The sequence below is a fragment of the Sinohyriopsis cumingii genome, chromosome 16 (assembly GCF_028554795.1).
Source record: "Sinohyriopsis cumingii isolate HCF-2022 chromosome 16, ASM2855479v2, whole genome shotgun sequence".
Lineage (NCBI taxonomy): Eukaryota > Metazoa > Mollusca > Bivalvia > Unionida > Unionidae > Sinohyriopsis > Sinohyriopsis cumingii.
The window spans coordinates 53,099,509-53,118,260 of record NC_142976.1 but is presented as its reverse complement, the minus strand read 5'-3'; the positions used below and the strand labels follow the sequence as shown (position 1 = coordinate 53,118,260).

Sequence of the window (18,752 nt, the reverse complement as noted above, 5' to 3'; positions counted from 1 at the left end):
CTAAAATGGGATAAATTGTATTTGGTTGCACCATCCGTTGATGATCAACGCTGTTATCAAGTGTTAAAGGAATTTAGTGACAATACCGACGAAGGCACAATCGAATTTATCACAGACATCAATGAAGCTCCATCCGTGGAGAATTTGGACGGCGATGTTAATAATCTTGTTGTTTTCGACGATGTTATGCTGGACAAGCAGACCAACCCGGCTAGGATATTCTCGCGTGGCAGACACAAGAACACCGATGTTATTTACGTGACACAGAGATATACGCAGATTCCAAAGGTGATTAGGGACAATTGCAATATTTTATCGGTGTTCAATGGCGTAGACACGCACACGTTGAGAAATATCCATCAGACCTGGTGCAACGGCGACATGGATATAAATAAATTTAAAAATTTGTTCAGCCGCGCTCAGGCAACGCCGCACGGTTTCATCACGATAAATCTTCATGATCCACGCAGTCGGTATCGCGTCGGTCTCGATCAAATTTATTCATGAAAAAGCAGCCCCACGTTGCAACAAAAAAAATTAACACAAAAACTTATTCCCTGATTTTTATTTTTCCTGTCTCGGATGCTATGTTTATTTGACACACCTGTATACACACCCGATGCACCTAGTCTGAAATGCACGAAAATTAGCTTCCGTAGAAGGCCGTAAAAATGAAATCTGAGGCTTCTACGGAGAAAGTTCTCGTAGGAAGGTTTATTTTGTCTGTTCACGCTGGTCTGTACAACTTCCCTGCTGCTTCATGTCTGTTTTAACGGGAACCACTGTTGCCGGGGCCGGTAGTGACCAACATTCATGCCACTGTTGCTGACGTTGAGTGAAAACACCATTGGAAAGAGTGGGCCAATAACAAGATTAAAGTACTGCAGAAGAGGGACGGTAGAAGACTGGTTCATAATGTCAAAGAACAAATGTACACCACCTCCAACTACTGTCTCTTCAGTCGACCTTCCGGACATGTTTGCAAATTTCTTCCGTGACAAAGTACAAACCATTAGAGATAAGCTTGACACCACAATTTCAATTGATTCGTCGTCCCCATACAGTTGGGATACAGAATTTAAGCGGCAACCATTAGCAGTATTTGAACCTGTCTCTATGGATTTTGTACGTACAATCCTGATAAAGAGTGTACCAAAGTCATGTGAACTTGATTATATTCCAACAGCACTGCTACTTGCGTGCTTATATCCAGTATTGCCTTCACTAACTGATGTTATTAATACCTCTCTTTCATCCGGGGAATACCCATCATGTTTCAAAACTGCAATTGTAAAGCCTCTGCTGAAGAAACCAACACTAGACCATAACGATTTAAAGAAATACCGCCAGTTTACTCTCCTATTCATATAAAAAAGTTGTTCTATCCCAGTTTGTATCTCATCTGAATTCAAACAGTCTTTTTATCAATGTACAATCTGCATATCGCCCTTGCCATAGTACTGAAACTACTCTTCTAAAAGTAGTTAATGACATTCTCTCTGCTTTGGATAGCGGTAAGATTACAGTCCTCACCCTTCTTGATTTGTCTGCAGCATTTGACACAATATACCATACTATATTACTTCACCGTCTCCAGCATGTATTTGGCATTCATGATACAGCTTTACTGTGGTTCAAGTCCTACTTGATCAACAGGACACAAATTGCATCTGCAAATGGAATACACTCCAGCCCAGTTGATCTATGTTGTGGTGTTGCACAGGGGTCTGTTCTTGGACCTGTTCTCTTCATTCGGTACACTCAGTCGGTCTTAAGTGTCATAGATCATCATCCAGTGTCTCACCAATTGTACGCTGATGACATCCAAATATAAAAATCTAGCCACCCAACTGAAGTTGATGCTACAATCCAAGGTGTAGAGAGGTGCATTTCTGATCTGAAATCATGAATGACATGTAACAATGTGCAGATGAATGGTGATAAAACTAAGGCCATTCTGATCACAACACAAAGACTTTCTCATTCACATCCTTTACCTCAAACAATAAATATCAGCAACACCAACATTAAATTCACAATCAGTACAAAACCTAGGTGTTACTCTGGACAGTACTCTCACATTGCACCAACATGTCATGAACATATGCAAGGCTGCATATCTTGAGCTGAGACGCATCAGCTCAATTCGCTAATATCTTTCAGTTGATGCCACTAAAACACTTGTGTGTTCATTAGTACTTTCAAGACTGGACTATTGTAACTCAATTCTGTCTGGTTCATCTCAATATCTACTCCAGAAACTTCAAAAAATTCAAAACACAGCTGCTTGGATCATACTTAGGGTACCACGATCAGAGCACACCTCCCCCTGCTCTGTACCCGACACTGGTTATCCATTCGATCCAGAATCAAACACAAAATTTGTTCTCTGTGCTACGTTTCACTGACGGACTCCAGTCCAACATACCTATCTGACCTCACCCATGTCTACACACCAGCAAGATACTTACTCTCCTCTTCTGCGAATCGTATGCTCATTATTCCCACTATGAAAACAAAGTTATATGGACAACATTCTTTTGCATACCAGGGCCCAGCAACATGGAATGAATTGTCCACTGAACTTAGACACAAAGACACAGTGATCCCATTCAAGAGTGTTCTTAAAACTCACTTATTTCGACTGCAAGAACAAACTTAAAGAGCTAATACTGTTTCCTACCTTAAATATTTTCAGCATGGTTTTTATGTTTTCTAATTTCATGATATTTCTTTGTTGTAATCATATCATTATATATGTTTTTTTTATGTTTTAGGTGTTGTCTGATGTTGTAAAGCGCATAGAGCTTCTAAAGATTAGGCGCTATGCAAAGTCCTTATTATTATTATTATTATTATTATTACTATTATTATTATTATTATTATTATTATTATTATTATTATTCCTGTTACAGTTGCAGGGAATCTAGGTCTGAACTGGCAAATAACAATATGTTTAACACTATAACGGCGAGGCAAAACTAAGACTGACAAGCAATATATTTGTACAACTAAAAATATACGCATTAGCTGAAAGAGTCATGTTACCTCATACTCGGACTGACCCTGTTGGTTTTCTTTACGGCGACCAACTAGACCACTGCACACCTCATCATAAATATTCTTGCACAATCGCAACTAGGTTTTGTTTAACACTAATGCTTGCTTATCTCAGACAACTAACATGACTGCTGAATTAAGCTAATCGATAGGTAAAGGAATACATTACTGCATAATGGGGTAATAAAATGGTGGTAGAATGTCTTAGCAATGGACTTTCTAGCAGTACCTAATATATCAGAACGCTGATACTCAATTCACTCTGGAATGAACTCAGTGTTGTACTCTTTCAAAGCGCTGGACTGTGTCAGGATGAGTTGAATCGGTTTGCGGGTTTTGTTAAGACTTTGTTTTTGTCATGATTTTTATGTTGTTTTTTTTTCAACCTTAGGTCAATTGACCTTACGCCAGAAGGTAGATCGCTCCGCCTACCGAACACGTGACTTGACAACCGCTTAACCTCCGACAAACATTCTGTGAAAATGGCGGGCCTGATAATATTAAAAGATATACCAAACGATATTGGTGAGCAGTATTTGCCATATGAAACAACATTGAGACAGAGACAGAAAGCGAGAGCATTTATCCATCGCTTGCACTTCTCTAAGTTACGGTATGCGGAGAACTCGCCCAATGGAGAACTCGCCCCCACGTATCTGGAGAAGTCGCCCCAGAGTGGTTGGAGAAGTCGCCCCAATTGGTTGGAGAAGTCATCCCAAAACTTCTCACCCAAATAACCTTTTTATAACATAATTAAGTCATCTTTTACGTGATTCATATTTATATTTTTTTTATATATACGCGATCACAAATGAGATATTTACTAAATTAAGGCAATATCATAGTAATATTTATAAGGACGAAATTAAGTCTGTATATAATCTAATGAATGACGACAGTATATTGATTAAAAAGGATGATAAGTTAAACACTATTAGTATTGTGAATCAAGACGATTATGTTAAAGAAGTTGAACGTCAATTAGAAATTAAATAAAATATTTCAACGTGCATTAATGAGATCGCTAAAAATAATAATTCCGTATGTGAGGAATTTGATACTTTCCCTCTTAACATACGTACACCTCAAAAATAATAAAATAATAATTCCGTATATTAGGAATTTGATACTTTCCCTCTTAACATACGCACACCTCAATTCACTATTCAGTTACGTCTTGGTTTCGGGAAGGGAATAAATTTAACTCCTCCATTTTGACGATCTGGATAACAACTATCAGAATTGCAAAGCCCCCATTGCATTGTGAATCGAAAAATTGCCGAACCGTTGCGAAATTTGTAAATATATACAATAGCCGAGTCGGTATCGACAGAAGCAGCTTGTCGGAGGAAAATGGCGGACGTAAACAGTGCCTGGAGGTGTGTATAATAGCGCTCGCTGATTGGTCAAACGAGCAGAATGATTGATAACTGGTGATAGGTCAATTTTGCCAGTGTATTTGATGGTAATCAGTTTGTAGATCTGGTCGTAAATTACATTTTGCTCATGTATGCTGAGACTGGATTGAGAAAAAGTAGACAACGTTTGTCTTTTTTATCTGTATCCTCTCTTTTTCATACCATGGCATGAGTTGCTTCTTGTACACATAAGGATGACTTTACTGTTATTGGTTTTGAGAGAGAGAGAGAGAGAGAGAGAGAGAGAGAGAGAGAATGTTGGGTAAGAAGATAATATGTAATTATATCGGTATTAGTATGCAGATCAAAGTCATTTCTTTCTACCGTCTTGGATTTTTTGATATTATCGTTTTGCTAAAACTAACTGTGAAATGACTAAATATGATATATCTTTATATATTATCCGTTATGTTTTCTTTTTTTAAAGTTGTTAAATGATTTAAATCGCATGATTTTCATCTCAGTGTATAATTTATCCGTTATTTGTCCTTTTTTAAAGTTCTTAAATGATTTAAATCACATGCTTTTCAACTCAATGTATAACTTATTCAACTCTTTTTAGATTTCATATGAAATGAGCACGTTTACTCTTTATTGCAAGTCTTGTCAAAGAATGTTCCTTTGAGTGAACAATCCTAGGCGTGACGCAGTCATCTTGATATAGCTGAACTCTAAGGAAGAAAATTCACGAACTTGGAAAGAGAACTAAACACTTGCTGCATATATCGTCTAAGTATCATGAAGCTCAATTCCTAATATAAGATAAGCACAGCTGTGTTTACATCGGTTCATCTTCCAAAGTTTGCAATTCTTCATATTTAAATTTGTTGAAACTTTAACTTAAGTTTGCACAAAATAGTTACTGTTGTGCTGACGTGCCGTAAAACGCTACTACATGCACACACACTTTAGTCGGTCACTGTGTCTTGCATTTAGTTTTATATCCTTACCAAAGTCATACATTTTCCTTTCAACATGTATACCTGAATGTCACACTTTAGTCGGTCACTGTGTCTTGCATTTAGTTTTATATCCTTACCAAAGTCATACATTTTCCTTTCAACATGTATACCTGAATGTCACACTTTAGTCGGTCACTGTGTCTTGCATTTAGTTTTATATCCTTACCAAAGTCATACATTTTCCTTTCAACATGTATACCTGAATGTCACAGAGATTTTTCTCAGTGAATTATAGGTGCTTTATATTGTAAATGCGCTATTTCTTATATATATATATATATATATATATATATATATATATATATATATATATATATATATATATATATATATATATATATATATATATATATATATGTATATATATAAGTTTATAAATCGTAATACGTTGTGAATATTTAATGAGGTGCACAGTAAACATTTCCAAACCTACATTAAACTAATTGTATTTCTTTCTCTTAGTTGAAAAACTAATCGAGAATGTGAGGGCACTTGTTCACCCCGGAATGACACAAGAAAAATGCGTTGCAGATAGTCAGAAACTCCTGGAATCTAGCTATCGCCTGCCATCATGGTTACTCCGGTTAAGTGGTGCCAGTCAAACTGATGGATCGACAGATCTGATATAGCTTCACCTAGTCATTAGCATAATAACGTATGTAACAAAGTCTTCATTATAACAAACGGTTCCACTATAATTGAATCAGTATTTATTGAAAATTGAACGAATACTGGATGAGTGATGACTATTTATGTGGTGTAAAAATGTCACGAAGGTGTTAGAGATGTTCCAACAAGCCAGTCGACATGATCTCATCTGAACTGCCACTGTAAATACTAACCAATCACTCCTATACAGCGATAGCAGTGGTCATCGGGAAGATGTGATATAGCTCCTCCTACTCATTAGCATAATAACGTATGTAACAAAGTCTTTATTGTGGCAAACTGTTCCACTGTAAGGAAATCAGTATTTATTGAAAATTGAACGAATACTGGATGAGTGATATTTTTTATTATTATGTAAATAACAAAGACACCCGTATGACCACGGGTGCCTTTTATATGTCATAAAAGACCTGTTTACACAGCAAAGATACCCGCCTCGAAATAGGAAAACTACTAAATAGAAAGAATAACTATATATAATTAAGAATTAAAATTGACAATAATTTCTCTCCCATGAAACGCACCACACACAGATCTTAGCTAAACTAAGTAACAAAACATAAATATTCTCTACCCCCTCTCCTCCTCCCACTTTCTCTCAATTAACCTGCTAACTAACTATTCTAAACATACCATTCTAACAGCTCTGAACCAAACTATGACAGCCACCTCACTATGAAATTTCTCGATCCCAAAACCTAATGTTATAAGTTGGTCCGAACACCCAAGGCCATCAGGGCCAGCCACAAAAGAAAGCACAATTAGGTTATGTAAGGCTCCAACAACTTTAGCTCATATAAGGTGGTCTAAGCCCAGGACCATCAGGCCTAGTCACACAAGGTGGTCAAGCCCAGGACCATCAGGGCTAGTCACACAAGGTGGTCTAAGCCCAGGACCATCAGGGCCAGTCACACAAGGTGGTCTAAGCACAGGAAAATCAGGGCCAGTTACACAAGGTGACAAACCAGAAATTTGAATAGCTATAATCCAAGGTATCACCTCTTAACTAACAGCTACAAAACAGCACAGAGTTTTTCCAAGAAATTTCAGACATTCTCAGGAAATTTTCGGCAATTCTATATTCAAAATTCGCGCAAGACACACAATTGTAGGTGAACGCCGGCTACCTGCCCTACATCCGCCCATGCCTCGGCCGGACACCAATTAATCAGTGTGCATAAATATTATACCAAATTTAAAACCTCTAACACGAAATACACGAGTGTGTTCTGGTACTACTACCATTCTGGTAGAGGCGGATTGAAACATGAGTGTGTGTTGGGTCTATTCCCACTCATGACAGCCTATCATTCAGGTAACATGGAATGCCTTGTTTCGCTACCTGACGGATAAATTTACTAATTAACAACACTATCTGCGTGTATTAAAGCCTGGGGGATGTGGCTTTGACTATTTCCCCCAGGAGTAATTAACAGCCTGCTGACCATTGTTAGTTCCAGTCCGTCCAGGTTCATCAATTGTTATACAAGAACATATTGTGATGATGATTAAGCTGACATATATAATTTGGGCTTCTTGTTGTGGTTGGGGTTTGCGAGCAAATTTTGAAAATACCGAATGTCATGACAGTTGCGTTAAGGATAAAAACGTGCTGAATGCTGAATGTCGGTGTGCAAATTAAACTGCAAGAACAGAAACAAGTGAAAGTATTTGTGTTGGCCTCAACTGCAAACGGAGATTTTATTGTTTATTATCTTATATGTTGCCATTCCCGTGACAAAGTGACAAAAAGAACAAACAAAATGCTTTACACATGCTATTCCATGCATAATAATACTATCCGAATCTTTATTTGTATTTAGTCGATTGACCATTGGAATTACTCACATGTACATTGACCATTAGGAAGTACACACACAGACACAGACACATACATACGCAGACACACATACAGAAACACACATGTATGTGTATATATATATATATATATATATATATATATATATATATATATATATATATATATATATATATATATATATATATATATATGTGTGCCTGAAGAAGCATACATTAAATGCGAAACTTTTCGGCGTTTGTATTGGCTTTTTATCCATATATATATATATATATATATATATATATATATATATATATATATATATATATATATGACACATGTTGTCAGTTACCATATAGTGGGCACAAATCGTCTATTGCTTGCCATATGGTATAACGGTACCAATTGTACAATCCCAGGTGGGCGGAGACCGCTCCGGTGGCCTAGTGGTTAGAGCGCACGCCTCGGATGCGGGAGGTCGTGGGTTCGATTACCGGCCGAGTCATAACAAAGACTTACCAAAATGGTACTAACAGCTGCCTCGCTTGGCGCTCAGCATTAAGAGGTCAGTGTTAGAAATGGTCTGCCTGGTGTCAGGATAATGCGACTGGGTGGGACATCATGCTACATGTCTACGGCATGATGCCCAAGTGCTAGATATCATTATAAACCGTCACACTACAGACATCGTAGCGATATGACTGAAAAACTGTTAAAGCTACGTTAAAAATCCAAATCACACACACACACACACACACACACACACACACACACACACACACCCGCACACACCCACCCAGCAGGTGGGTGGACGTTAAGATGTAGGAACATTGTATCCAGAAATAAACAAGAACACTAGCTGTGATTGGTGCATTATGTAAGAGTTGTAGTTTCTGTTAGACTTTAAAAAATGAGCCTCTTGGCAACATGTGAGATTACATTTTGTATTTTTTATGATTTTATTTAAATGTGGAACACATCACTGAAAATATGTCTGGCGTGACTAGATAACTCTTACCTCTGTCTAGTTCCAGCAGAGTTATCTCTCTTAAATGGAATGTAATACCTGGTTCTGTCTTTGTCAAATGAACGTTGTTCTCTATGAAAGTGTGTGACATGCATGATGAGGAAGATCGAAAGTATATTTATTTCACAAAACATTAGCACTGAGGTCTATGGAAAAACAGTTGGTACCGTGATACTATATACACAGCACAAATTTTCTACTGACATATGCACGGCACGAATTGTCTATCGGCATGAATACATGTATTATACATTTTCCTAATACATATACCCTGAAATGTTAACATCTCTGATTATTTGAACAATCGTTTCTTTTCCTTTGATATTACTGATACTCAACACATGTGACTGTCAACGCTGAGTTTGAGATAGGTTAACATTATAGTTATCTCTATTGCCAGTGTGTTTGTTCTTTGTGTAATAAATGAAACACGCTTATCAGTTGCATATTGCCAACATTTCTTCATCCTTGCAAGCTTGAATAACCATACCTCCAAAGAGTGGTGATGTGTGCAGTGGCAGACACACTCTCTATGATGGAGTTATTTCACTCCTTGAAAGCTTTCATTTCCACTGGACCCATTTCCACAGGACCCATTTCCTGGCAAACGCTGCTACGAGCTAACGGTAACCACAAGAACGTATGCGAAGGAAGAAATGCAACTCAGAATGACTAATACGTCGGTTGTGCTAAAATAGCAATAACAGTAAAGACTAACATGAACGTCCCATTTTGGGAGGCAGCCTCGTTTTAAGACCAGATTTTTAGTGTTTGGCTCAAATATTAAATATTAAATATTAAATAAAATTGTATGTACTTGAGAAAAGGGTGTCAGTGTTTGAAACACTAAAACAGGGTGCATGCCATGTACTCTCTATTGCAAAAGATGAGTGCAACTTTCAGTCCGAAAAAATTAAAACACCAGACATATACATTTAGATATATCATATACATAGACACAAGTTTTTTTCAATGCATAATTGTACACAATATGTTACGCTGAACCTGCTATATACTTAAGCTTAATCCCAGGTTAATTTAATTATATCAGCAGCCATAATAAATATTCAAAACACCGCTACATACGTATCCCCATCCGCAACCGAAACCTATTGCGGATAAAGTGGATCCCTTGCTATCTCAATATACATTCAAAAACAAATTAGGTACAACTAAAAATAAAACTGGACTTGTATATTTGAAATGTAATCACATGACATACAGAAAATGGTACATACCAGTTCCGGTTACGAAGTCCGTTCATGCTCACATCGTCTTCTCAACAGTGTTCTCGTTCATAGTTGACCACCACCCTCCTCCAGCAAAGCAAAACAACAAAAACAACGAAAGACAAACGGTTCGTTTGACAGCGGCTCAGATAGGTATTGCCAGCTTTATGAGGGCTCAAACTGTCATTTTGTATTCGAGTTTCTGCATAAGTCCTTCACTGCAAAACAATTAAGAACTATTTATATTACAGGGAATACAACTTTATTGCGTGAAGCTGAGAGTTTTGGACCCGATACGTATGCATTGACGCTGATGGCGAAAAATGTTTAATGATGTTTGTATTTCTTTCCAATGCATTTTCATGTAATTTTCTTTCCAATGAGCTTCCACGTCATTTTCTTTACAATGCATTTGCACGTGTTTTTTTTTTTTTTTTTTTTTTTTTTTTAAACAATGAATTTCCACGACATTTGTTTACCAATGCATTTCCACGATATTTTATTTCTAGTGCATTTCCAAGTCTTTTTCTTAACAATGCATTTCCACGTCATTTTTATTTACCAATATGTGACGAAGTATATGGTTGTGATGGGGTGCTCCCAATATTTTTTTTCATTTATTATAGAAGTCCCACCCAGGCTCTATTTTGTTGGAAGATATTTAGTGAAAGATAGATGTAAAGCTCCGAACCCCCACCCAGTCAGAAATATTGACGGTTAGATAGCTAAATATACGAAAAAGGTTGAAATTCAACACCTTAATAACAAATCAATAATCAAATGACTTTAATTGTCAATTATACTCCTTCTGCACAACCCTTTAATAGACCTATTGCATCACTTGATTGGCAATGAGAGACTGATTTCCACCTGTCCTTTTATTTCTACTCATCTGTTGTATCCTTTTTATCTCCTATCTCTCCCACTTCCTTCTCTTCTTCTTCCCCGACCTTTCTCCAAATTTCTTCTCCTCCTCGACTTTCTGTAGACTCCTTCTCCTTTACCTCTACTTTCTCTCCCATGACTACACTTCGTCAACTTCGACTGTCTCGGCTACAGTCTCAATCCCGTCTCCAACTCGTGAAGACTAGGGACCCAATGGAGCCGAAAGTTCTCTGTCCCCTAAAAAGCTTCATTTTCGAAACTTTGTCTTTCCTTGTCTTTCCTTAGACTCTACCTTTAAGTTCTACTGCAAGATTAAGTGTGTCATCTTTCTCGGAGTAAACCCTATCAATCTGCAATCCTTCCAGGCCAGTGAGTCTCAAACTGTGTGCCGCGAAAGATCTGCAGGTGTGCCGTGGGAGTTTTGAAAAATATTTAAAATTGCTACCGTTTTGAAACCTTGAACATATCAAAAAATTAAATGGTAAATCAATGTCGCAAAAGTTAAAAAAGTAACATATATAAAAACGCAATCTCTGTCAGTCTGTCAATCATTGGTTCCTTTCGTAACGCGAGACTTGTGCGAAATCTCATCCCCGAAATTCTGGACACACTGAGAGACCTACAATCGGCACTGCAGCATTACTTTCCATCACATGCAAGCGATGAATATGGATGGGTGATCAATCCATTCGGAAACAACGAAACTACAAATCTTACAACCGAAGAAGAAGAACAGCTCATTGACTTAAAAAACGATACATTTTTCAGTAAACATTTCCCGGAAAGATCCTGGATGAGTTTTGGATCTCAATAAAAAATTCATATCCTGCAATCAGTTTAAAAGCAAAGTAATTCTGCCATTTGTGTCTTCTTGGTTTAATGAATTTGGATTTTCAGCATTGACTGAAATCAAATCTAAAGAGAGAGAGAGAGAGAGAGAGAGAGAGAGAGAGAGAGACTTCTTAAAATCGACGATGACATGCGCGCTTGTTTGTCGACTTTGGAGCCTCGCGTCAATCTGTTTTGCTCTCGAAAGCAGGCACATCCTTCACATTAAATTTAATATTAAATATATATGTAAAAATAAATAAGTTCTTCACCACAAAAATTGTTAAATATTTTTCAGGTGTGCGGTGAAAATTTAGATATTTTTGGTGCTCCGCAAGACAAAAACGTTTGAGAAACACTGTTCCAGGCGAATACTATCTTACTGTTTATGATTTCGTAAGATATCACTCGGGTCTGAATTGTAATCACGTCCTCTATCTCACTTTTGATGGGATATCTCTGTAGACCAATCCAATGCAACTTAGCGGACAATGTCCCTCTCGCTGTCTGTCAACGTAGGGACGGTTAAGAACAAGCCCGTTCACCCCGTGGGCTTTCGTTTTGATCACTGAATTAACCTTTAACGTATAGGCGTGAAGACGATAAGCCTTTGTTAAGCGACGCGACCGGTCGCCTGTCGACTCAAGTTTCCGGTCTCTGGCTGGTCGTGGTAACCTTGCGTAAGACTTTAACACTAACTCCGCGGCAACCGTTAGAGATCAAACACAAGGTCGCGGTAATATTCCCAAGACAGATAGATTATTGCTTATACACGGCTTTATAGCTGGGGCTTAACAAACGTGACACCAATGATATTCCACGTCAATTTCTTTCCAATGCATTTACATATCATGCTCTTCAGCTATGAAAGACTTCTTATAAAGACGTCTGTAGACATAAAATATTTAAAGTTTTTAATTTCGAATATTTATTTTCTACCAGTGTCCATCCGGAAACGATATTTCATGTATTCAAAATGATTAAAAGAAGTCTTTGCAAATGTTCTAGTCACAACTAATTACAAAACAGAACGGTTTTCGCCGCACGTGATGTGATGTTATATAACCGCACACAGTAGGTATGCATACACAATTATTATATTTCATTTTATCACTATATCTATGTATCTCTGTATCTATTTGTGTATCTATTTCCGTATCTATATCTATCTATCTATCTATCTGTCCGTCCGTCCGTCTGTCCATCTATCCATATCTATCTACCTATCTATCTATCTATCTACCTACCTATCTATCTATCTATCTGCCTGCCTGTCTGTCTGTCTGTATGTATGTCTGTCTATCCATCCATCCATTATATCTATCTATCTATCTGTCTGTCTATCCATCTATCCATATCTATCTATCTATCTATCTATCTATCTATCTATCTATCTATCTATCTCTGAATTTGTGTATTATGTGTGGATACACATATCTTTATATCTGTCTCTGTCTCTGCATCCATGTATCTCAGTATCTGTCTCCATGTAGGCATGCATCTACGTATATCTGTATTTATGTTTCTGTTTTAAATGTAATTACGTATGCATATCTGTATTTATGTTTCTGTTTTAAATGTAATTACGTATGCATATCTGCATGTTTTGATCTATTTATATATGTATCAATATATTTACTAATCCAGGCGGTTTAAAATATAAATATTTGTGATCCGGCAGGTATTCAGTGAAGAGACAAAGTTATCGATGTTTTCATTTACCCGGCTAGACCTTCAAGGTAGATAAAAACATGCGGTTACAGCTGTGTTTGATGCTTGTAAGTACTAGAGTTTGACGTTTTCTTTATCTACCTTGAGAGGAGATAATAACAGAGGACATTTGGATAGATTCGCAAATATTTGTTACTTAATAACCTTGATGACCTTGCTGTGTCCAATGGCCAGATTATCCAGATATGCTATGACACATTCCAGTGATGAGCGTGCTGGTTAGTAACCCATATTACCTAAATGTGTAATTTAAACGATGGCAACAGCAAAGACTTTTATTGAAACAATAGGTTGTTCAAAAATGTTTTGTGATGTATAATAATTTTAGCTGATTCGAAGCACTAGTACTGGCTCAAGGTCTCCCCTCACCCTCACCCCGATAATTTAAAACTCGTGGAACTCTCTGAATCAGTGTTTATTCATACCAGCCTCACCCGTCCAAACACTGAGAGTAATTCAGAGTCCGTGCGGAGAATTAAACCGACCTGGCGGTGTGTATGAGGAGCCTTTGAGCCTCAATTCTTACTTGGTATCTAGCATTATATCAGAACTGGTCAAGCAGATGTCATATTAAGAAGAGAGATGCCTACGTTAGGACGATGTCCATAGACTGCTAATATAATTTTACGTGAAGATTCATGCTTTCATTCTATACATACATTTAAATCAGATAGAATTCTTTCATCTTACCTAATGTATTATTTCATAATTTTCAAGGTTGATATCTGTTTTCGATTATCATCTGTTTTCGATAGCCTATAATAAATATAAAAGCGACATTATGAGAGATATGATTGCTTCAAGTAAAGAAATTGCATTTGATAACTCCTGTCCTAGTATTTTTAATACCTTCGAGATATATATGGTGACCTATTGAAAGTTGTCTTAAATTACTGTCATACGTGATTTGAAACACACGCACCAGATCAAAGTACATCTTGCAGCATAAGGGTGTGTGTTTATGCAGTAAGGACCCTATTGAGTGTCAACGCTATTTTGCTGGTTACATTTGGAACAAAATGTCATTGTTTTCCTCTCTAGTCCTTAATTATTGTGATGAATCTGTCAGATTACGCAAATCCCCTATATCCAACGGCAACCGTCATGACATATAATATAAACCTGAACATGTTTTCAAGCTAGTAAATCATTGTACAACCTAACGTTTCGACACTTACATCGGGGTGCACTATTGAGACACATAAAAAACAAAAACAAAAGCAAAGAAGCCCTTCCATAAACCATCTAAAAAGAAAAGCAAAATAAAAAAATTAAAAAAAATAAAAAGAAAAAAACAACGAAACAAAACAACAAAACAAACAACATTATTTTCCATCGTATGTATTTCTACTGGTCACATATGTTGTCATTTGAATGCGTATCTTTCAAGGAAATATAAGGTAATTGAGACAAATATACACGTGTTCTTAAAGCTCGCACGTAAACAAAGATATTGATAGGTAATCGCGTACGTACTAGTTTACAGTCAGCGCCACCGTCAATAAATAATAACAATAATACTGTTTAAAAGTTTAAGTGTCACATAAATCGTGCAATTCTCTTGACTGGGAAGCAAGAATTGTAGGTTACATTTTAAACGATGAAACTTCAAATATGGTCAATAGTTTTAATGTTGTCCGGACTTCTTTGTCAGACTTTCTGTCGGTACGTTCTAATCACAGAGGACTTGCGTGAGCTTCACAATGAAATTCGGAAACTTCAACTCGAATTGGAATTTATATATATGGACGGTTACCTTTTCAATGATGTAATTGACTCTCCAGCAGTGAAAAAAGCGCAGAACCAATTACGTCATTTGGTAGACAATCTGAGAGCTGGTCAAACAGGCTACAATGTCAGTGACACTTGTCTTAACCACACAGAAATGTTGACTCAAGCTTTGTTAAGACGAGAGCAATGGTCCATTCGATGTAAGCACATTTACCATTCAATGTAAGCTATTTACCATTTAATGTAAGCTATTTACCATTCAATGTCAGCTATTTACCATTCAATGTAAGCCCATTTACCATTTAATGTTAGCAAATTTACCTTTTAATGTAAGCACATTTACCATTCAATGTAAGCTATTTACCATTTAATGTAAGCTATTTACCATTCAATGTCAGCTATTTACCATTCAATGTAAGCCCATTTACCATTTAATGTTAGCAAATTTACCTTTTGATGTAAGCACATTTACCATTCAATGTAAGCTATTTACCATTCAATATCAGTTATTTACCATTCAATGTAAGCCCATTTGCCATTTAATGTAAGCTATTTACCATTCAATGTAAGCCCATTTACCATTTAATGTTAGCAAATTTACCTTTCGATGTAAGCACATTTACCATTCAATGGGGGTGCGGGGGTGGGGGTGGGGTGGGGGGCGGGGCCGAGTGGTCTAAAGCGCTCACCGTTACGGATCACTGCCATCTCACCTCTGTCTGCGTGGATTTTCCGGGTTCTTCCTCCACCATTTATACTGGACGGCACGTATAGCCTATTATGCGCTGAAAAATGGCATTATTTGCTGTGCGAGTCGGCAACTGACAGTTTATACAACGATAAACGCAGAAAAAACAACGTTAAACTCTTAATTCTATGTAAGAACATTTACCAATCAATGCAAGTACATTTACCATTCAATGTAAGCACATTACCATTCAATGTAAGCGCATTTACCATTCGATGTTGGCACGTATACCATTCAATTAAGAGTTTAACGTGGTTTAAACTGTCAATTGTCTAATCACACAGCAAATAACGCCCGAAGGCAGACACATAGTAAGGGCGTTATGTAAGATGTGTGAGACGGCAACTGTTAGTTTATACCACGATAACCTCAGAAAAAAAACAAAGTTAAACTCTTATAATTGAAATGCCAATTATTCGTTATGTTATTTTGTTTGCATCATTAAAAAACAGAAATCTTAATTGAGCGTAGTAATATATGTTCTTTTTTTTTTTTTTTTGGGGGGGTCTGTTAAGTAGCTATTTATAGCACTTGGGACTGTCCTGCTTGATCCGACAATTCATTAACCTTTCAGCAAGGGATTCAGAAATATATACCATGGATAAACAAAGGTGCCTTCCTCGTTACCAGACTCCTCCCTGACCAAACCTTCCTCCTCGCCACCCCTGTACATGTCATTAATAAACGTGCATAGCACATATTAAATACATGAAGGGAGAGGCACTGTTTCCTCTCTTCATGAACAATTAATTAGCCCTCCACATAGGAATAAAAACCTAGGTATCCCGATGTAACGTCATAGTGGCGACATCAAATTTGTGACATCAGTGTAGAAACCAAACAGACATACACACAAAAGGACAGATGCAAATAGAGGCAGATGCTGATACAGAATGCTCTTGGCCTAAGAAGTTATGAGTTTCACAACATCAATATAATTGAATTTGTTGAAATTTGTTAAGAGTTTAATGTTGTTTTTCCCCGAGTTTATCGTGGTAATAACTGTCAGTTGCCGAATCACGCAGCAAACAACGCCCGAAGGGCAATTGAGTCTGATCACATGATTGTGTTCTGACCAATGGAAATCTTCCCTTCATTTAACAACTGATGCAACTGCAATTATTTTTTATTGTTTACACACTTTTCTAAGTACAGTGTAATAATAATTATAATACAGCAATGTAATATCACTTTAAAAATGAAAAATTGTATGACACATGCATGCATTTACTACTTTAATATTTTGTACTGGTATGTAAGTATTTGTTATGCATTTTCTTAATTTGTCTATAATTATTCATTTGAAATTGCCATATAATAAAAACCAGGAGTTGTACATGATGTTTTGTAAATTATTATTCTAGCCTGGATAGTTGAGATGGGGCACTTAACTTGAAAAAAATGCATTTCCTTAACTTGTTTGCACTTACTTTATTTTAGTTAGAAGTAAACTGGAAGGTGCAGTTATTGAAATGACAGTTGGATTGTATAATGAAACCTGTCATGGAGTTCATTGTATTATATGATAGTGCTTGCAGGGGATTTGAGTAGATTCAGTACTAACATTTACTTGACTTGTACTGCTTGGGTTTGTAGGGGTAATTTGAACAATTTCTTGATTAGTACCGCTTGAATTTGTTGGGGGTCATTTGAACATTTACATTTGTATGAGATGGTACAGCAAACGAGTCTTGAGCAGACAACGATACATCTGAACATACAGTGAAATGAATGTTACTCATTTGTTGTGTTGTGTGCTGGGCCTTGAGTAAGGTTTCAATGACAGCTCATTGGAGTGGTCATATAGAGAGATAATGTACCTGGCAGGAAGGTTGGCATCTGTCATTGCATTCAAAGCTGTGGCATGAAGAGAGTGAGCAGTATATCTTGCAGATATATGGGCATTTTTGCATATGTAAGGCACAACATAGCTAAACTGTCTCTGTCCAACACATCTTGTGTGTACCATATTTGACACAGTTGGGGATTTTCAAAAGCATTTTTATCCGTGTGACAAAGCAGTGATTCAGCTTTTGGATTAATGCATATGAGGTAGTATTTTACTGACCTGACTGGGCAGTTTTGACCACCAGTTGCATACATTCTCTTGTCAGAATTTTCCTCCTTAGCATTGAAGTCTCCCTGATGATTTGTTTGCATAGTTTGATGGGTCAGAATGACATATTCAGCCCCTGTTTCATCAAACCTGATTTCAAGACTAGTAGGTGTTAATTGCCTGTGGAATTCTAATCCACGTGTAACATCGGACGGAGAGGTATAACCAAACCCTGTATCGGAGTATGATTTAGATGGTCTTAAATCATGTACTGACTGATTGCATACATGTATGAGTGTGATAGTATGATCTTGAATCAGGTACTGATTAATTGCATACATGTCTGAGTGTGATAGGATGGTCTTGAATCAGGTACTGATTGATTGCATACATGTCGGAGTGTGATATGATGATCTTGAATCAGGTACTGATTGATTGCATACATGTATGAGTGTGATAGTATGATCTTGAATCAGGTACTGATTGATTGCATACATGTCTGAGTGTGATAGGATGGTCTTGAATCAGGTACTGATTGATCGCATACATGTCTGAGTGTGATAGGATGGTCTTGAATCAGGTACTGATTGATTGCATACATGTCTGA

The 18,752-nt window shown here is 37.0% G+C and overlaps 1 protein-coding gene across 4 annotated transcripts in view; it reads left to right on the top strand.

Annotated features, from left to right (window-relative positions):
* Positions 1-15,099: 15,099 nt before the first annotated feature.
* LOC149780417 (nose resistant to fluoxetine protein 6-like) overlaps positions 15,100-18,752 on the top strand; it is a 50,733-nt gene continuing 47,080 nt past the window's right edge. Inside the window, exon 1 of one of the 4 annotated variants that reach the window (XM_089937343.1) lies at positions 15,100-15,541. In XM_089937343.1, coding sequence (XP_089793469.1) covers positions 15,211-15,541 — 331 coding nt within the window. In that variant the 5' untranslated portion in view covers positions 15,100-15,210. Of the gene's footprint in view, positions 15,564-18,752 lie in introns of all 4 variants that reach the window. The other 3 variants (XM_089937342.1, XM_089937341.1, XM_089937344.1) reach the window with 3 other exon arrangements.